This window comes from Crocodylus porosus, unplaced genomic scaffold (assembly GCF_001723895.1).
Source record: "Crocodylus porosus isolate Cpor-Errol unplaced genomic scaffold, CroPor_comp1, whole genome shotgun sequence".
NCBI lineage: Eukaryota > Metazoa > Chordata > Crocodylia > Crocodylidae > Crocodylus > Crocodylus porosus.
This window is the reverse complement of record NW_017728948.1, coordinates 9,407,702-9,428,697: the sequence shown is the minus strand read 5'-3', so window position 1 is coordinate 9,428,697 and position 20,996 is coordinate 9,407,702. Positions and strand designations below refer to the sequence as shown.

The following is a 20,996-nucleotide window of genomic DNA, read 5'->3' as shown; positions in this document are numbered from 1 at the left end:
GACCCGAGCCCCGGGCCGGTGCCTCGCCCGCCTGAGTGCCCGAGCCGGGACGCGGAGGAGAGCTGGTCCATCCCGGCACACCCGTCTGGGTCCGGCGGCCCGTGCGCGCTTCTCGTCCCGCCGTAAGTCTGAGCCTACAACAGCGGCTGGCTTAGCCCGGGGCGGGGATCTTCAGCCCGGGGTCTGTACGGAGGGACAGGCGCCTTGTCCTGCTGTGAGACCTGATGAAATATCTGAGTTTATAGAAACAGAGCTGGCTTAACCCAGGACAGCGATCTTTAGCCTGGGATCCGTATAGGGGGACAGGTGTCTTGTCCTGCTGTGAGACTTGATGAAATGTCTTAGTTTATAAAAGCAGGGCTGGTTTATCCCGGGACAGAGCTCTTTAGCCTGGGATCCTGTAGAGGCACGGGCTCCTTGTCTTGCTGTAAATCTGCATGAAGTATCTGAGTCTGTACAACAGGGCTGGTTTATCCGGGGACAAGGATCTTTAGCCTGGGATCCTTATAGAGGGACAGGTGTCTTGTCCTGCTGTGAGACTTGATGAAATATCTGCGTTTATAGAGATAGAGCTGGGTTATCCTGGGACAGGGACTTTTAGCCTGGGATCTTGTAGAGGCACGGGCTTCTTGTCTTAAGACTTCATGAAATATCTGAGCCTATAAAAACAGACCTGGGCTGTCCCTAGGCAGAGATCTTTATCCTGGGATCTTACGGAGGTACAGGCTTCTTGTCCTGCTGTGAGACTTCATGAAATATCTGCGTTTATAGAAACAGAGCTGGGTTATCCCGGGACAGAGATTTCTAGCCTGGGATCCTACAGACATACACACTCCTTGCAGGGGTGGCCTTAGGGTTGTTGGGCCCTGGGCAAGAGAGGCATTTGGGGCCCCTTAGAGGCTTAATTTTGATGACCAGTAAGCAAGTCGGACGTTTTCAGTTTCAGTTGTACTTTAGCCTGTCCATGAAACTGCCATGAAAATATCTTAATACAGTATTGATAATACAAATGTTTGGTTTAATTAATTTTTATTATAACTGGAGTGGAGAATATTACAAAATTTTGGGGCCCTGGCAGTCGCCTGGTTTGCCCTCCCCTGAGGCTGCTACTGCTCCTCGTCCCAATCTGAATTTTGCCCCAGGACAATCCAGGCTAATTCGAGGTTGTTGCCATGCAAGCTGTTTGTATGAACAATTGTCCCAGTGTGTTTTCATGCTGATCAATACCCAGGACAGCCCTGGATTAAGCCAGGACGAAACCAATCCTCTTTTTTTAGCCTTTGTGTCTGCTTTACAAGTCGGGAGGTGACAGGTAGCACATGGACCTGCCCTGAGTTCCCAGGTTAAGTTGAAGCAGTTCTTCTCCCAGCACCAAGGATGTGAGTGCCCCTGGGAGCAGGGAGCGCTTGGCTGGGTGTGTGAGTAGCCATGTGTGGCCCCAGCTGAGAAGGGGACCCTTGTGCTATGGCTGGAAAGGTCATCTGGGCGAGAGGTGGTGGATTTTGAGGTATCTGCTCAGTTATCTGTCAGCTGCTCCTTGACTTGGGAACTGGAAAGTGTGACTGGAAGAAAAGAGAGGTCTGAAATCTGATGCAGCTCTCAACCCCCTCAGTCATTAGGGCATCAGTTCCCAGTCTGTGCCACGTGTACCACCAGTGGTACGCAGACAACCTGTTAGTGGTACGTGTTAACAGATTTATTATAATTACTTTATATGACAAAAATTGGCCAGTGGTACTTAAGGTTGGATTGTTTTAAACTGGTAGTGCGCAATCTGTCGGAGCTTGGGAACTGCTCATTAGGGCATTTTAATTAACCATTCCTCAGGCGGTACTGGCAGGAGCTCTAGTGTCTCCAGGCAGCAGCTCTGCACCTTTTCCCATGTTCCCTGTGACTTACACTGGCTGTTATTTGGTCTTTTCAGGTGAACTTTGAAGTATTGGCTTGAAACTAAAAAGAGTCTAAAAACAGTGGTTCTTGAATGTTTTAAACCAGGACCCATTTGTAAACATCGATGGCCAGTCCTGAGGCAGTGCCCCTCACTCCTGACCCGCTGTCCCCACCCCAGGCCCCAGGTCCCCACTGTGTGGGGCAGGGGGTGGGTGTAGGGGGCGAGGGGAGCCCCAAGCAGCCCCTCGCAGGCTGGAGCTCTGCCAGCCTTCAAGGGAAAAGCCACCATTTCCCACATTTTTCTCCTTTAAAGAAGAATCCACTTTTAAAGTTTGTTGATCCATTTTTAACATTTGTTCGTGGCCCTTTCATATATTCTTGTGACCCACTTTTGAGTTGCAACCCATGGGTTGAGAAATGGGTCTAAATGGCTTTGAGTCCTGGCTGGGAGAGAGACTGACTGGTGCTCTCTGCAGGCGATGCTGTGGTGGCTGTGGTTTGGGGAGGCAGTGCATTTTGTGTCAGCGAGTTGTTAGCATGGAGGGTCTAAGCCTGACTTTTGCAGGCACAGTGACTTTGCCTAGTTTGAGACCCCTGAATAGGCTTGACTATAGAAAATGCAGAGTACATGCTCCACCAAATATCTGGGCCCTTTTAGGTGTCTCCAGCTGGGCATCCACAGACAGTAGTCCCATTTGGAAGTGTGGGTGTTAGGTCTGGGGGTTGCTCCTGCCCTCGGCTGTTTTGCTGGACCTGAGTGTAAGAACACCCTGCAGAAGCCCTACATTTTATAGTGTTTGGCACGGGGGGAGGAATTGATCTTTTTTTTTGTGCTTGGGAATGGTTTTGGCAGGAGGGAAAAACAACATTTTTGAGGGCTATCTCTGCTGCTTTGTAGGTGTGGGGCTGGCTGGAGATGGGAGGGGGTGTTTTGATTTGATATATGATACGTGAGTGCATGCTTCTGTGAAGCCAATAGGCACTGCCTCTCCTCTCACTCACACGGGGATGTCACCTGTGCAGTTCTGATTCGCAGTGGCAGCAGCAGGCAGGATCCAGCTCAGAGGGCTTAGAGAAGTACAGCTATTTTTCCAGCCACCTGCATTGCTCCTCTTGGTAAGATGGCAGACTGGTGAGTTGGCATCCCCTTGTCTAAACAGCTGAAGAGTGGGACGGCTACATCCAAGCTCCAAAATCTGCTTGGCGTGGGTGGGAGCGCCTTCTCCTTCCATCTTGGCTTCTGCTGGTGCTGCTGCCAAGGTCTAGTGCCCGGAGGGAGAGAGAGCAGCATTGCTACATTCCAGCCTCCACCCTCTGATAGCTCCCAGCTGCTTCCTCAGGTTGGGCACTTGTGAAAAACTTCATCTCTTTTCCTTTGGGATCCTTACAGGTACCAGAGGAGAATATTGCTGGTATAGTATTTCTGGCATGGGAGCCCCTTAAGGACCCATGAAGGGTCAGGGCCTCGTTGTTACAGGCACACATGCTGTAAAAGACCATCCTCTTGCCAAGAAACTTACCCTCCAAATAGGAAAGGGAGACCAAGGTTGGGCAGAGAAGCAGAAAGGAAGGTGTAGTGATTTAAAGTATGTTTGGTAGAACAGCCTCTGATACATGCATTTCATTCACAGCAGATCCCTGGGGTGGCAGCAGGCTTGCAGTCTGATATTAGCCTGCACCAGCATAGTACAAAAGTGCAGAGCGCTGGAAAAAATAGCAGCCACTGAGCTTACCAAACAGCACACAGCCTTGGACACATTTCAATCCGCGACAAGACAATTCTAGGAAAAAGAAGAATGCATTTCTTAGAATCCCGAGGAAGCAAAATTACACACTCAGAGGTGCTAATGCTAAAACTTGTGTTCAGTCGGTTCGGTAGGTGGCAGAGGTTGACAGCAGATGTGTTGCTAGTCTTATGCCTTTTGTAAGGTTTGTAGTGAATGGAGCCATCAGTGCTGAAACCATGGTGCTTTTCTTTTCTCTCTTTTCATCAAAAGGCATCAATTTAGACATAAAATCAACCTTTCTTTTGGGGTTGGTTTGTTTGCTTGTTAAATAGGTTGGGCAAAATCCTGCTTCTACTTGCAGCAGTGTAAATCCAAGGAAACTACTGAAGTTGGTGGAGTTATTCCAGTCAGTGGGCATGTCTACACAAGATGCTTCATGCCCATTGGACTAATTCTACTGTGCATTAGCACAGCTGGCCAAAACCATGCTAATGCACAGTAGATTAGTCCAATGGGCATTTAGCGTCACTTAGAAAGTGTTCATCTGTGCTACAATGCACAGTAGCGCCGATTAGTAACACATTGTTAGTATCTGTTATTGTAGATACTAAACTTAATGCACCATAATTACAGCACATTATTGAATGTGTGGATGTGCTGAGTGATTCTTAATCAGGAAGTTGTGTAGTATTAGCACTGTGAGGTGTGCAGGCACCTGCACATGATCACAAGATAACCCCAGAGATTTCAAACAGGAATCCAGACAGCCAGAAGCGTTCTGACCTGCGGTGGTCTTGCTGAGTTCCTTGCAACAGAGGAATTGTTTTATTCATAGATTCGTAGATGTTTGGGTCAGAAGAGACCTCAGTAGATCATCAAATCCGACCCCCTGCCTGGACAGGAAAGAGCGCTGAGGTCAGATGACCCCAGCCAGGTGCCTATCCAGCCTTCTTTTAAAGGCCACCAAGTACTATTTTTCTGCAGTCAAAAAAGGAGTGAAAGCTATAAAGTGGCACTTTCTGAAGGGTGCCTTGAGTCTAAAAGGTTAACCACTGGTCTAGATCTATGCTATACAGAGAGGACAGAATCTAGCTCACCAAATCTTAAAATGGTGGCGGTGGAGTCTGTATGGCCAAAGAATATCAGTGTAACCTAGAGACATCTTCCCATCACAGAGTCTGATTCCACCGACTAACTTTTTGAGAGAAAACTCAACCCAGGGAATGGAGTTGATTTTTCCCTGGAAACATTAAGGTGCCCCCTTCCACACCAATAATCATCCCTCGGTGGGGCAGAACAGGCACTGCTGGTTAGGAGCGTCACCTGGATGTAGTCATTCAGGGCGTAGGGGGTCACAGCCTAGGGGAGCAGGAACAAGCAGGCCATGCTGCTGAGGTCTACAAGGGACATAGGCTGTCACCTTGGGTAGCACCATTGCGCAGGTGTGAGGGTGTAGGAAGAGGAAACAAGGATCCAAACTGGTGTCACTATATCTAAGGTATCTGGAATAGGCGGGTCAGGAGAAAAGGACGTTGAGGGATTGGGATCACAAATCAAGGTGGGGGAGAGGACTGGATCTGGACTGGTGTCACTGGACAGGAGGTCTGGAGTAGGCGTCTGACTGTACAGTACTAGAACATGGGTGAAAGCCTAACTAAACCACAAGCTGGTTCTCCGAGGGTGGGGCTCTGGAGCACAAGGGCCAAGGAGCCAGCAAGGCAGCCTGGAAGCACAGGGACCTGGGCTGGAGTCTGGAACCAGGGACAGATGGGCAGGAACTAGGATGAAGTCAGGAAACAGGACCAAGGGCACAGGAAACCAGGAGCAAGGAGTCAGAAGCCCAAAGCTAGGCGGGGAGGTATCCATCTTGCTGAGTAGTCTGTTGGGCATTGAAAGGGCTGATGCTTAAAAGCAGGCCACTGGGACCAGGCAGGGGGAGTTAAGCCACTAGTAGCCAAGTCACTTTGGTAGCCAGGGCCAACTGGTGGCAAGCCTACTGCCCTGGCCCATGACACTCCTTAGCAGAAAGAGGAGGAAAGAGGTGATGGCTGACCAGGTATAGACAAAAAAAAAAGGGCGAAGACTCCTAGTCTGTGGGATTTCTCTTCCATGATCAAAATATATGATGCTACTGGTTTTCAGTACTGCACACTAATGTGTCTGCACCTCTAGCATAACGGGGGGGAAGAGCACCCCTTTGGAGCCCAAAGGCCCTCCTGAGCCTAATGTCCCATAGGAGTCCCATGGTTAAGTGACATAAGTCTGTGTAGTTGCCAGCACAGGAGGGAATGATGCAGCTACCTTCGGCTCCCCAGCCTTAATAACCAGGGACCCATTTACAGCTGGGTTAACCGGAGGGGCAGGGGGTGGTGGTGAGGGAGGGCATTCGGCACACTTCCAGCATGGAGCCCAAACTTGCATTTGGGCTTGTAGTGAGCTGTCTTGCCTCCTGCACTCTAGCTCCCAAATGAAGCCATCTCCTTTCAGCAGGTCAAAGAATGACAGCATCATCTTCTGCTCAGCATACCAGACTGCAGTGGTATCATGATTGAAGACATCTTAATGGACCACTTCCCTCTGCTTGTTAGCATGTGGGACTCCAGGGTGTATCATTTTGCAATCACCTCACTCTCCAGCATTTGACTGGAAGAAGCCTAATGAGCCGTGTCGTTTTAGACCACTCAAGGTGATTTGCTGCAAAGCGTCAGGTTTGGCCAGTTGAGTCTATAGAGATGATTTTAATGGCTGTATCAAATGTACACTCTTAGCTTGGGACTGTAATGTCAGTCTGCCTGGATTCAAATCAGAACAGCACCAGGTTGCTACCAACCTATTTCAGACATATCTATATTAGCACTTTCACATACTACATCACTTTTATATACCATGCAATGGTCCTTGTACCCACAGGGAGAAAGTCATGTTTTCTTAACATCTGACTTGTGTTTATATTTAGGCTTAAAAGACATAGTTCTTATATAATTTTTTGCAGAGTCCAGACCTAATGTACATCTCCTTCTCTCCCCTCTAAAAAGTATAACAGTGGGTGTGTCTACATGAGATGCTTTACTGCTCAGTAGTGTACTTTACTACACAGTAAGTGTGTATCTACATACTTAGTGCACAGTAAACTTCACTAATCATAAGTAAATTTGCTACCTGCAAATGCAAGTAGCAAATTTGCTTGCAATTACTTACTGCGCAGTAGTGCTTCTGTAAGTGCCTGACCGGGAACAAATCTGCCCCTGGTTAGCTGCCCACCAGGGGACTGGAGATTGTTCCTAAGCACCACGAGCTTCCTGCTGCTGGGGCGGGCTCTGCCCCTGGAGCCCAGGTGGGGATTATGTCCTCCTGCCCAGGTAGTAGAGAGCTCCAAGCCCCCTGCTCGGAGATTGCAATCAGGGAGTGGGGGCTGGGAGATCCTGACAGTGGGGCTGATACTGGGAGGTCCTTACCTCCCAGCCTGACCTTCACAGTCATGGGACCAGCCCTGGGAGATCCTTATCCACAACTGTGGGCTGGGGCTGGGAGCTGAGGATCTCCCAGCACAGGTCCCATGACTGCAGAGTTGGTGCTGGACATAAGAGTCTCCCAGCCCCCTACTCCTTGATTGTGATGGCAAAGCTGGGGCTGGGAGATAAGCAGGGAGAAAGCCTGTCCCCACCCACCTCCACGATCACAGAGCTGGACAGGGAACAGGCTCCCCAGCCCTCACTCCACAATCATGGAGTGGGGCTGGGAACTGTTCTGGTCAGGGGTAGCTCCCAGCCCCGTGACCCAATTGGGTGATAGAGGCACAGGGCTTGGAAAGAGCTGCAGGGCTGAGGTAGGTCCCAGACCCCTGCTCTGATCTGCTGGTGGTGCAGTTAGCAGCAACCTAGCTGCTAGGTGCTCCACTGGAGGATTGGGGCAGGGGGCTGGGATCTGACCCTCCCCTGAAGCTCTTTTCAAGTCCTCTGCCCCTGATCAGGGATCCTGGGCCAGGACCTCCCTGTTGCCAGGCCAGGGGGACATTGTTCCTGCCCCAACAGCAGGCAGCCCCTGGGGGGAAGGATGCAATGTCCCAACCCCAGCCAGGAGACAGCTCCCTGCTCCCTGCCAGCCCCTGGACTGGCACCCAGGAGGAGCCTAGAGCTCCCCCTGGTGGCAGCAGAGGCCCATTGCAGGGCCTCAGGAAGCAGGAGAAGTTTGCTGCCATTAGCAGCAAATCTGCTCTTACTTCCCTGCATGTGTAGCATTCCCTGCCTGGGAGCATTTACTTGCAAGTATTTTGCTCACATGTAAACTGTTCCTGTATCAAATGCATGTGTAGATACACCCTGTGTGAGAAATAAATGATTCACTTGATGGTGCTACATTTTAATTAGTTTAATTCTGCATGGTAGAAAAGACACTGCTAAAGTAGCTGCTGATGCATTGAGGCTGGAAATTAGAAGAAGGTTTCTTATTTTTCAAGGCAAGAGATCTTGGAATAACCTTCCAATGAGAGTAGTGGGGCAAAATTCTAATTAGTGTTAAGATGGAGCTTGGCTTACCTACAAAGGTGATTGTGTGATGTGTTTGCCACTAGTAGCAGGGTGTGGAGTCTTTTATCTAGAAGGTTTCCTCCACTCCTACCTTCTTAGCCAGGGACCAGGTCTGACTCAGTCTCCTTAGTTCCTCAGCGTATGCTGTCATGAGTAGAATTGGTTGAAAAAAATTGATAGTACTATTTGTGGATGTCAGGATGGCTGAGTGGTCTAAGGTGCCAGACTCAAAACTTTGTTTTCCCTTCTAATGGGTGTTCTGGTTTCTGCTTGGAGGTGTGTGTTCAGATCCCACTTCTGACAAACCTTTATGAACGTGAGCCTTCATTGTGATGCTGTAGCTAGTAAAGCAAGTAAAACGTTGGCTTGCATCCATAGATGCTTCTCGAGCAAATCCTACGACGTCATTCTCCCCTTGTACTTGGCCTTGGTGAGGCCGCAGCTGGAGTACTGCATCCAGTTTTGGGCTCCACAATTCAAAAAGGGTGTGGAGGAGCTTGAGAGAGTCCAGAGAAGAGCCACGCGCAAGATCAGAGGTCAGGAAAACAGACCTTATAACGAGAGGCTGAGAGTCATGGGACTCTTCATCCTGGAAAAGCACAGGATCAGGGGGACCTAGTGGCTACCTATAAGTTTATCAGGGGTGGCCACCAGTATCTGGGGGAACATCTGTTCACCAGAGCCCCCCAAGGGATGACAAGGTCAAACAGTTACAAACTCCTGCACAACTGTTTCAGGCTGGACATAAAGAAGAATTTCTCTACTGTCCAAGCCCCAAGGTCTGGAATAGACTGCTGCTGGAGGTGGTTCAAGCACCTACTTTGAATGCCTTCAAGAGAAATTTGGATGTCTATCTTGCTGGGATCCTATGATCCCTGCTGACTTCCTGCTCTTCAGGTGGCGGGGCTGGACTCAAAGATCTTCTGAGGTCTCTTCCAGCCCAAATGTCTATGAAATCTGTGAAATTTCCTGTTAGAAAATACAGGTTCATAGGAATCATTTTTTTTCACAGAATCACATCTGTTTCCACCAAATCCTCAGTGGAAAAGGCAGGGTAAAGATGCAATAGACCATCAACATTTTAAGCCTAAATATAAACACAAGTCAGATGTTAAGAAAACATGACTTTCTCCCTGTGGGTACAAGGACCATTGCATGGTATATAAAAGTGATGTAGTATGTGAAAGTGCTAATATAGATATGTCTGAAATAGGTTGGTAGCAACCTGGTGCTGTTCTGATTTGAATCCAGGCAGACTGACATTACAGTCCCAAGCTAAGAGTGTACATTTGATACAGCCATTAAAATCATCTCTATAGACTCAACTGGCCAAACCTGACGCTTTGCTGCAGTGCCAGCAAATCACCTTGAGTGGTCTAAAACGACACGGCTCATTAGGCTTCTTCCAGTCAAATGCATGTAGAAGTTAGTCTACAAGGTACATAACAGGTTTCAGCAGCCTGACCTGCCTTCTCCTTATTCCCTGACTCTCAGCTGTAGTGTGGACCCTTGCTCCCCTGAGCTTGCCTGCTCCTGATCCCCTGGCTTGACCTCCCCTATGCCCTCAACATGATGGCTGAACGTGAAGCTCCAGCCTTCTGCCTCACTGCTCAGTGCAAAGGTGCTGCTGAGTGGTTTTTGACTCTCATTTTTATTTCAACAGGCTCAAAAATCATACTCAGGAATTTGGGGTTGGAATGTTTGTCCATAGGAGAAGTATCAGTTTTTCAAAACAGGACAAAAATCTATTCAATTTTAGGATTCAGACAGCACTGCCATAGGTGCAGGATTCCTACCACCCCTCAGCTCTTGGGAGCTGGTTCCTCTGCATGCCTGACTACTGGAACAGCTGGTTTCATGGGCTGTCTGACACCTGGAAGCTGCCTTTGGAGTTGGATGCGAGAGTCCCTGCTCCCAAGTTGCAAGAGTCTCTCCGTTGCTAGAGTGGCCAAAGTTTCCGGCTCCAAGAGGTGGAATCCTGTTTTAAAAGGATTAGAAATATTTCATTTTAAAATTTGACATTTTTGGTCATTCTGTTTTGTAACGAATTGTTTTTTTCATTCCAAGTTGGAGTAAAAATGGCATCACCTTCTTCTGCCTGACTCAGATTGCTAGTTTTGATAAGGTGTGTGCTTTTTTTTTTTTTTTAAAGTTTTGGCTCTCTTTTTCATTTTACTTCATTTTGGCTTCATCATTAGTATAGTGACTTTATGTAGGTTGCCTCATCATCAGGGAAATAATGATTCCCTGTTTCTGAATCAAGTAGTTTTTGGAATTTCTTTCCATAGCGAATTTCAACTTCTTATTCTGATAAAGAATGAAAAAAAACCTTATTTTTTCAAAATTTCTCTCAGAATGGAAATTCCATATTTGGGCTAACTTAAATCACCCTTTTGTGGGGAAAGGGGGCAACAGTCGTTTTGACCATGACTAGAAGCTGAACTAGGGAGCTCTAGATACTTGTATGAACTTTTCAAGCTGGAGCTAAAGAAACAAGTCCCATGGCTGTGAATATCCTCTTTGAATTGCCTACAGAGGAGGACGCACAGTTATGCTGAACAGAGAGCTACATAAGTATAGAGCCAATGCAGAAAACATTGCCTGCCTATAGGATGAAAAAAGATAAAAATAAGACAATATTTTTCTTGCCCATCACAATGTTTCGCTTTAGGTGAGGGGGGCATTTTGCAAAGCTGCTTTAAAGCTAGTTGCTCATGGCTGGCTTGCTTTCCCAGCTCTCGGTGCTTTCTCCCCAGCATCAGGCTTCACTTAACGATGTGCTTTTCATTCACAGGAGAGCTGGTAATTGTCATGATGGAGTTCGGTCGGTGCAGGTGCCTTTGTAATGTTCCCATCGGGATTACAAACACTCCTTACGAATTGGCAACAATGACACCGTGATGGCAGATTACGCAGCAGGGTGCGTGGGTTTCCTCTTATGTGAATGAAGCATAATTATTGTTTCCTGCTTCCCTTTCATCAACCCGGACTTCATTTTTGCTTTAAAGGTCTTGTTCCCTCATCTCTGCTCTAGGTCTCAGTGGTCAGAAGATGCCGGTGGACAAAAATGCATCTTTGCTCTCTAACTTCTCCTCCGTGGCCTCCTCCTTGGTCAGAGCAGATGGCAACTGGACTGGGATCAGTCTCCAGGAAGTGGCTGTTGGCTTGATCCTAACCCTGATCGATGTGATCACTTTGCTGGGGAATATGGTGGTGTTTATCTGCCCCGTGGTGGAGAAGAGGCTACGCACTGTCACTTACATGTTCATTATGTCCTTGGCCATGGCAGATTTCCTTGTGGCTTGTCTGGTCATGCCTTTTAGGTAAGAGCTCCCGGTGAGGTTAGATCTGATTTCCATGTACCAGTATGATGCCCATTGTGACACCGTACATAGCACATACTATGTGAGACAATAAAGTCTAATGACTTACGGTACCTGGGACGTACATGTGTCTCAGTTGCCCCACCTAGAACATGGGAATTAATGATGCTTATGCCCAGAGACCACTCATCTGTTTCTTGGGCAGTTAAACCCAAGACAACCACAGAAGTCAGCAGGAGTTTTAGGGGCCCAAGGAATGCAAGACCAGGCCTGCACTTCATCCCACCAACAAATGTAATCATTGTTTCTCAGTGGCGTAACTAGAAGGGGGTGGGCAGGGCACCCACCCTGGGGGCTGCCTGGAAGGGGCACCAGAACGGAGGCTTCCCAGGAAGTCTGTGCTACAGTGGTGACTGCAACAGTTGGGTCTAGGGACCCTGTTGCACCTACCTGCTGCAGCGGGTGCTCCTTTGGCCACCAGGTTCCCCCCTCCCATTGCCACCAGCAGCGGCAGTCAGCAGCCATTGGTGGTGAGGAAAGTGGTGGTGGCAGCTGCAGTGGGGGAACGTGAGTGTCCACTAGGTTTGGGAAATGGTGGCCCAGGGCATAAGCTTTGCTAGTTAAACCTCTCTTGTTTCCAATCAGACTGGAGCTGCTGTTAAAGTAAAGCCATGGGCCAGCTCATTTTCTTATTTCTGAAACCGATAGCAACTCTTCTGAATCAGTGAAGTTCATAGATTCATAGATGCTAGGGTCGGAAGGGACCTCAACGGATCATCAAGTCTGGCCCCCTGCCTGGGCAGGAAAGAGTGCTGGGGTCAGATGACCCCAAACAGATACTTATCCAAAACCAGTTAAACCAGTCTAAAATCATTGTGAGAACAGAATGTGACCCCGCAGAATTTAGAAAAACTACTTACCTGTTTAACGGCACCTGGAGTCTTACATCTGAAATGCAATTGCAAAGATTACCTTGTTCTCTTTATTTTTATCTGAACAGCAGCAGCTTTTGCATTTCTTTTGACTCAATCCAAATGCCTCTGGATTTTGGAGGAGGGTGACTGGCAGGTTTTTTTTTTGTTTTTGCCAAAGAACTATTTTACCTCTGTCACTTATTGACGTAAAAGGATAATCTCTGTAACTTCCAACTGTCTGGATCGCCGAGTGCTGATTTATATATTGAAGATTTAGGGAGTCTTGTTCTATTTAAAGCTGTCTGCAGTGAGAAGGCAAATGAGAACTGTTTCATTTAAGGGATTTCTTTTCCTTGTATTTAATCTGCGCTTTTGCTGGTGGTGATGAATTCAGGGTTATAACTATTGACACCAGGCTAAAAGATTAAGCAGGGACAAAGCCAATAACTGTAAATCTTTTGAGCCCTTTTCTGAAAATGCCAGCATTTCCCTGCCTCTGGGGTGTGTTGGGAGGATAAATCTTTTTGCAGTACACTCTGGCTGCTCTGGTGATGTGTTTAAAATAGCCATAAAACTGCCCTTAGTGGCTTATTATATTGGAAATGGAGATGATTTGGGTCATCACAGTGACACAGCCACAGCCTGCAAGTGAATTTGATCTTTTAATTTAAGTTTAAACCCTGATTATGTAAGAATTAAGGTGCCAATATATAACAGTAATAGTGTGTTGGAAGGTCACTAAAGATGGAAACAAAACCTTGCTTTTGGAGGAAAGCGAAACATGCCTTTTACAACAGCAATGTCTGCCTCTTCTAGTTCGAAAACTTTCAGTTCAGGCTCCAAAATCATCCTTGACTCTGCTCCTGGATCCTCATCCACCTTTCACTGTTGCCTGTTGCTATGCAAGCTTGTTTCTGCTTTGTTGAGTATAGGAAGTCCTACAGCATAACCTGTTTATAACATGATTGTTCACGTCCAGTCATTGAACTCATGGGGCCATTGCCAGCGACTTCCCTAGGAGTTGTATCTGGGGATCTGTATCCGCTGCACAGATGTCTTTGTTGTGCATTGAAGTGGGAGAATTGTCATGGTATGTTGGGATAGAGACTGTGTGCCAGACAGGGACCACAGATGTGTCAGCAGCCAATTCACCCCAGACTGAAGACGGCCAGATGCTGGGGACACTGGCTGGAAGAACAGGAACCCATAGATGAGACAGATGGAGAGACGCCAGCTTTAGGGGTTCTGCCAAGGCTTAGATGTGAGCGAGATGCCAAGCTGTCCAGCTCTGTCTAGTCATGCCCAGAAGTGGTTCAGATGGAGAAAATCTGAATGCTGAAAACTTAGGGTCCTTCAGATTCCAGGTGCCTCTGCGGGTAGGCAGCACCTGACATGGAGATTTCAGTATTGAAAGTGTGGACGTGGTTGGAGTTTAAATACCTACATCCTTTTGTGGATGTGGGTTTGTGCCTCAGCTTTCGAACTGTAAAATGCGGGTAGCAGCACCTTCCTGCCTCTCAATGTGGTACAGTCTGGGAGATACTCCGATAATATGCCAACAAGGGCCATCAAAAAATCAATGTATGTGTACAACACCGCACGGTGAGGGCTTGATCCTGACTGACAGCTCTAGATGGGTCTGCAACATATGCTGTGCCCTTAGTATACATAGCTTTCTGCAGTGTTAGAGCAATCATAGTCTTGAAAAGTACCTGTCATTTGTAGTAGTTAATTAGACCCAAACCAGACGTTATGGGGGAAAAAAGCACCCCCAAGAATTGTATCCCTCTCTGCTTTCTGGAGGGCAGTGCCGAGGGAACTGCCATGGTTTGTGTAGCTGCTCCAGTCTTAGTGCAAAGTGATCATGGAGCTGTATAGTTTCAAGGTAGAAGAGAATTAAGCCTCACACAAGTAGGTAATTGTTTGCCTTCCCATAAAATCAGTCCAAGAGTTATTTCAGGAGCACTGAAGGAGTTATATAAAACTGGTAAAAGTAGGAAGAAGTAAATTGCATGCAGTCAAGAGCTATAGCAACAGCATATGGTACTTAACCCTTCATATTCCTGCCATCAGCAGGAAGGTACCTTCCTTACTGGTCAGCAGGGATCCTGGTTTTCTCTATGTAAAAATTGCAAATTCTCTGATTAAACCCCCCCAAAAATGTGTTTTTCCACTGTTAAATTTAAATGCCTCTATCTATCTATCTATCTACATATAGATAAATAGATATAAGTATCAGTTGAACACAATGTTTTATTAATATATTTACAATTTTAAAACAATCTGGAAGCCTACTAGTGCCTGAATAATAAATAGTAACAATAATATTACTATATTATTTACTATAGTAACATCAATTCTAAATACCTATACATTTTGGCATTAGATTTTGGGTTTTTTATCGTGGAAAATCAGAGCTCTCCCTGCCTGCTTTGCTCACTAGGATGAGAGTTCAGATGCAGCTGTCCTGCCCACACTGCTTTGTGGCACTGAGTGTTTATTGATGTGTCAGTGCTCTGCCCATGCCATTGCCCCTCACTCCAAAGCCAGAGCCCCCAGGCCTGCTGGTGCCTCTCCCTCTCCACCAACAGCCCCGCCAGCCCAGCCGGAGGGGGTCCCCATCTGCCAGGGCTGTAGGGCCATGGACCTGGGTCTGCAGCCCCCTGCCCCCTGCAGCAGCACCCGAGCCCTAGTTGCCGCCTGCAGGAGGCAGCAGCAGGTGCTGTGGCAGAGCGGAGTGCAGATCCTCGCTCCCCCCTGGGCAGCACGGCCCATCCGGGGCAAGGGGCAGAGGCAAGCTGCCCTCCCTGCAGCCCTTCCCTGGGGCCTCGGCCCAGCAGCTGGGACCCGGCACAGCAGGGCAGAGCAGGGCTGGGTGGGGAAGCTCAGTGCTGCCACTGGGAGCTCTGCGCTGCCCTGGCACAACTCTGTACCACCACCCCTGCTGCTGCCAGGTGGGCAGGGGGCACCTTGCCATGGTAACACACAAGTCCTAGTGGTGGCAACGAGCTCCCCCACCCAGTCCCACTCTGCCATGCTGGGTCCTGCCCACTGGGCTGCAGAGGCCCCAGGGGAGGGCTGCACAGCAGGGAGTCCAAACCCATGGAGGGCAGCCTGCACTTGATCCCACCTCATGTACAAATCTGGGGGACACATGCCCCCCCATGCTCCTCCTGGGAGTGAGCACAGCAGCAGGGAGCCAGCTGCATTCCCCACAACAAGCTCCCTGAGGCTCCATCCTGTTGTCCACCCAGGCCCTCTCGCTGTGCATGATGACCCTGGGCCCCACGTGCTACCCAAGCAGGGCAGCACCCATAGCCCCATCACTATGGGGGCCTCAATTCCACCCCACCCCACTGCCAGACTTATTTGCAGGAGCTGCCTGGTGGCCATGTGCATGTACATGCGCATGTACACATGGCACTCCCTGCCTGACTGCCCTCCTCCTGCTGCCTCCAGCCCCTTGCAGGCTGGGACTCTGCCTGCCTGCATGGGGAAACCCACGGCTTCCCACGTTTCTCTTCTAAAGGAGAAAACCTGGGTTTTCCTCCTTAAAATGAGAACATCCAGGTTTTACCATATTTTTCCATGGTGAACAGAAAGCCTGGATCCCTGCTGGTCAGTCTTTTGTTACAGCTCCCTTGACTTTACTGGCAATGATTTGATATAGGGATACATTTTTCACAGATGTACTTGCCTCAGCAGACCATTTAGTGTGCTAATTCAGTGATGCTAAACATTTTGGCCAGATAGGCAGTGTCTGGTCTGTCCATGAGCTGGATCCAGGCTGTGATCCTGATCTGGCATCTGGAGTGATCATGGTGGGCTCCCATCCAGCTGTGAGGGAGGGAGGGATGGAGGGAAGGAGCAGCCTGGCCTCACCCAGCCCTGCGGGGGAGAGGGGGAATGGCCCAGCCAGGAGGGGTGAAGGTGGAGGATGGGCATGGTCTTGTCTCAACCCACCAGGTGGGGACTGTGTTAATTACTACTGCTCCCGTGACACCAAATGTCCTGATCTGTAGAGGGCCTCGTGGGCCAGATACCATGACTCTGGAGGTTATATTTGTCTCATGAGCTAGAGGTTGAGCACCCGTGTGCTAAACAATGAGAACGGGCCTTATAGTTTGAATTTTGTCATGTGGGACCTCTGCTTCAGTACCTCACCAGCTAGGCTTGGCAGTCATGTTGCTCTTGAGTAAGCAGTCTTTGAAAGCAAATAAGCATCCTTCCTGGATATCTATCTAACCATGCTCTTTGTGCATCCTCACCACCCCCTCCCCAGTATAATTTATGAGGTGACAGGGATGTGGCTGTTCGGGAAGCTGTTCTGCAAAGTGTGGATCTCCTTTGATGTCATGTTCTGCACGGCGTCCATCGTTACCTTGTGCTTTATCAGCCTGGATCGATATTGCTCCGTGGTGACCCCCTACCATTATTTGAAGAGAATGTCACGTGGCAGGTGAGTGGACTGACTCCTCTAATGACTGTGGAGAGGAGAGGAGGCTCCAGGCTCTGACAGATGCTCACAGCTGCCAGGGTTTAATGACTGGCAACTAAAATGTTGCTGGGTGTTTAACACAGCCAGGGGAGTGCCTCTGATCTTATGATTCAAATAGGAACTGAGCATTGCAGATGACAAGACAGAAGAATTCAAAGGTGAGGATGGAGATGAAGGATGGTCCCATGTTTAGATGCTGGCTGGGGGCTTAGGCTCAATTCTTTACTCTTCCATTGACTCGTGCACTGTTGGGCAAGTCATTTGGGGTACGGGCACACGAATGTGGACTTGCTGTAGAGTATGAGAGGTGGAGCCGTACTGCACACTGCCTGTGTGTACCCTTACCCTGTACTAAGTGGAAGCTACACTGCAGCAGCTTAGTCCTTGATGAGAGACAGTAAGAATGCACACATGGGCAGTTGCTGCAGACGAGCAGCCGATGTGCAGCGAATCCTGCCCCCCTTTCACCCTGTGGTATATTGTTTTATATCTCATTATGCCTCTGATCCTCATCTCTTAAGCTGAGGATAAGAGCACTTCTCTGTGTTTGGCTAAATACATTAACGTAAGCGTGGAAGCACTTGAGTATTACGGTAATGCAAGCTGTGCTAGCATGTACGAGATCAGCACTCAGGCCAATGGCCTCAATAACATTTCATTTATAACCACACCCAGTCAGGCTCCTCTGAAGTGCCCGACCCCTTCCACATTCTCCCTCAGCTGTCTGATCCACATTCAGCATGGACCATGGCAGCCCCCAATAAGCTATTTGCAGCCAGCTCTCAAAATTGGATCAATAGAGACAAAAGGATGTTTGCACTGCTTAGTGCCTCTGTGCTGCACTATTTTTTTTTTTCTTCTGAGGATGATCCAGGGGAAAGCTGCATGAAGATGCACATCCCACCTAGCCTGGGTGTCCTTCTGTGGATGCCTCTTTTGAATTCATGGACATGTTTAAAAATGTAATCGGCTCACAGTAAATTTCCATCTGTGATACCTGCCCCCAGGCACAAGAGACACCCTGCATGCCCTTTGCATTTCGGGAGGGAACTGCATGAAAGAGGAAATAACCCCCAGAAAAATGTAGGTAGTGGTACCGTCACTCTCATGATCTAGTAGGACCACCAACACAGCAATTAGCTTTAAATTCCCATGGCAGCTCCATAGACAAGGACTGCTGAATGGGGAGAGCAGGAGTACACACCTTCCTAATGCCCTGGCCCTGCCATCTTGCAGTCAGTCAATTTGTACTTGCCTCTGCAGCAGGAATAGCGCTACAGCTGGTAGCAGGACTCGTGTTGTTTTTTTATTTTATTTTTAAAATCATTTACATATAGAATGGGAAGTGGGGGATCACTCCAGGCTCTTGGTAAACTGAGGCAAAGGGTCATAAGACTTTTTGAGGACATTTTCACTGCAGTCACAGCCTTGCCTGCACCTCACGTGGACCAAACCAAGCTAGCTTTGAACTAGCTGGCTGTGGTATTGCTGCCACATAAGACTTCAGTGCTGCCTAACCCCTCCTCTTCCCAGCTCTGTGTGCATGTGTGTACACCTGTGTGTTCAAGGGAGGGGTGGAGGGATAAGGGAGAAACCCTAAATGAGCACCATATTGCTATGGTACATAGACTGCTATAATACCAGGGTTAACCTGTTTAAAACTAGTTCAGTACAGCTACAGAGGGTGTAGCTGCTGCAGTGTAGACCAATCAGCTAGCCGATATCATCCTGTATCTAAGCCCTAGATCCAAATGCAACAAGCTTTGGAGATGCTCTTGTTTGGTGCTAAATACTGCAAAGGCGGCTTCTCTCTTCTTTACCTCTTCAAAGCTCTCCAGGGCCACTGACTGATGATACCCTCCAGGGTGCCCATGGAGATTAAACTGTCACCTTTCAAATAAGAACTCACTTGTGCCCTTGTGCTCTTCCATTCCTAGGTGCATTGCGATGACCTGCATGGTCTGGGTGTACTCCTCCCTCATTTCCTTTCTACCCATCATGCAAGGCTGGAATGAGATCCCTGGTGTAGATTTTGATGCTGGCAGAGAGTGCATCTTTGTCACCAACTGGACTTTTGCCATCGTTGCTTCTGCCCTGGCCTTTTTTGTCCCCTTCATGGTCATGTGCAGCATGTATTTCTTCATCTATCGAGCGTCACGGCTCAAAGCTACCCGCATAGTCTCGCAGGCCCTTGAGATTCACTACCACCCCAAAAGCAAGCGGCAGAACAACCTACAGCTGGAGAACAAAGCCACTCGGACAATTAGCATCATCATCTCGGTCTTTATACTGTGCTGGTTACCATACTTTGTCCTGAATGTATGGCTAGCTGCTAAAGGGGCTGATTCCACCAGCTCAGTCCTGGCTGATACCTTTAAGATCATAACTTGGCTGGGTTATTGCAATTCTACCATTAACCCCATGCTCTATGCTTTCCTGAATCGGGACTTCCAGCGGGCTCTGAAGAAGCTACTTTTCTGCAGGCGCAGGTCTCAGGTGGACATTGGAGAAGATATGGTTTCAATAGCCACCTTTACTAAGACTGCTCAGGACCTGGATTACAGCATTAAAGTGCCATTGCCTTCTGGAACCCTGAAAAACAAGACAAAACAGTAAGAGGTCCAAGCTGTTTATTGCAGGATGTGACCAAAAGCAGGCAGAGTGACTGGAGAGCATTTGGGGGGGAAACTTATTCACTGAACTATTTTCATTTTTGGGTGCATATTACGAATCAACTAGCTTTGATTTGTGTGAAATGCAAGGCATGATAAAGCCATTGTTATTTCATATTCTTTTGTGTTTAGAGCAAAACTAGTAGCACATGGGAAAACAGGAAGAGACCCTGGCCTCCCCGCTACTGTCCATAACCAATTGGGCTATTTTTAATTAAAAATGACTATTCATAAAAATAACAAATTGTTGGTCTTCCATGGAGTTTCTTCTGGGTGTTATTCTAGGTCTTTATTAAGGATTTGGATGTCAAAAGAGAACTCCCTGATGAAAGGTCCAGATGGCAAAACTCAAAACACTTGGGAGGACAGGATTTGAATTCAAAAGAATCTCCATAGATTGGAAAACTAGATAAGTTTTCATAGACATTAGGGCTGGAAGGGACCTCGGAAGATCATTGAGTCCAGCACTCCACTCGAAGGGCAGGAAGTCAGCTGGGGTCATAAGGATGAATTTGGCGAAGACAAATGTAAGGTGGTACATCTACAGGAGAAAAACAGAATGCAAAAGTCCAGAATGGGAAATAACTGGCTAGGCAACGGTGGTGCTGAGAAGGATCTGAAGGTTTTGGTGGATCACAGATTCAACTTGAGTCAGCAATGTGATGCAGTGAGATTAAAAAGAAATGGATTAACAAGCATTGTACAGAAGACACAAGGGGTGATTGCACCACTCCGCTTAGTGTTGGTTAGGCCTCAGCTAGAATACTGGGGGCAGTTCTGGGCTCCACATTTTAAGGATGTGGAGAAACTAGAGAGGATCCAGAGGCAGGTGATGATGATAAAGGGGTTGAAATGTAAACCATACCTGATTCTTTCCCATCTGTCTTCATGCATTTAATTGGAGGAGACTAAGGGTTGGGCACTGGGTAGCAATTTTGAAATATCTGAAAGACTACTGCAAGTGGGAGGACACAAAGCAATGTGTTGAAACTGCAGTAAGAGATTTGGATGAAATCGGGAAGGAGAAACCCTCCCTAACTGTAAGAAGAATAGGAAATGGAACAAGTGGCCCAGAGAACTTGTGGGATCTCTCTCATTCGAGGTTTGCAAGAGCATTTGTCTGGGATGGCTTAGGAATAGCACATTTGTGCAGCAGGTTGGACTAGCTGACCCTTGAGGTCTTTTCCAACCCTACAATTCCTTGACTCTTCCTACAAAAGTGGGGGCATCTACACATGCACTTTACTATGGGGGTGACTAATTAGCTTTACGATAAAGTATCGCCATCTATACATACAGCATTATTAGGCCAGAGTAAACTAATTAACTCTGCTGTAGGATAGTACTGCCCGATACACGTACTATCCTATGGTGGGGTAATTTAGTGCATCACAACACACATGTAGATGGTGACTGGGGATGGCTGGGGCACGAGTGTGCTACAAT

The 20,996-nt window shown here is 48.0% G+C and overlaps 1 protein-coding gene across 2 annotated transcripts; it reads left to right on the top strand.

The window, feature by feature from the left end:
• The first annotated feature begins 11 nt into the window (after positions 1-11).
• On the top strand, positions 12-20,878 carry LOC109322171 (octopamine receptor-like). Of its 2 annotated transcripts, none has more exons than XM_019553101.1 (6): positions 12-122; positions 10,938-11,063; positions 11,178-11,466; positions 16,663-16,839; positions 18,816-19,963; positions 20,056-20,878. In XM_019553101.1, exons 3-5 carry the CDS (start codon positions 11,195-11,197, stop codon positions 19,492-19,494), a joined length of 1,128 nt encoding a protein of 375 aa, XP_019408646.1. In that variant the 5' UTR covers positions 12-122; positions 10,938-11,063; positions 11,178-11,194; the 3' UTR covers positions 19,495-19,963; positions 20,056-20,878. The 2 variants fall into 2 exon arrangements, with proteins under 2 accessions (XP_019408646.1, XP_019408645.1); XM_019553100.1 differs by having other exon boundaries at positions 11,152-11,466.
• Positions 20,879-20,996: the final 118 nt, after the last annotated feature.

Coding starts and splice junctions, on each gene's coding strand:
- LOC109322171 (XM_019553100.1), top strand. CDS start 11,044: ATGGCAGATTACGCAGCAGG. Junction 11,064..11,151: donor ATGGCAGATTACGCAGCAGG/GTGCGTGGGTTT, acceptor TTTGCTTTAAAG/GTCTTGTTCCCTCATCTCTG. Junction 16,840..18,815: donor AAGAGAATGTCACGTGGCAG/GTGAGTGGACTG, acceptor TTCCATTCCTAG/GTGCATTGCGATGACCTGCA.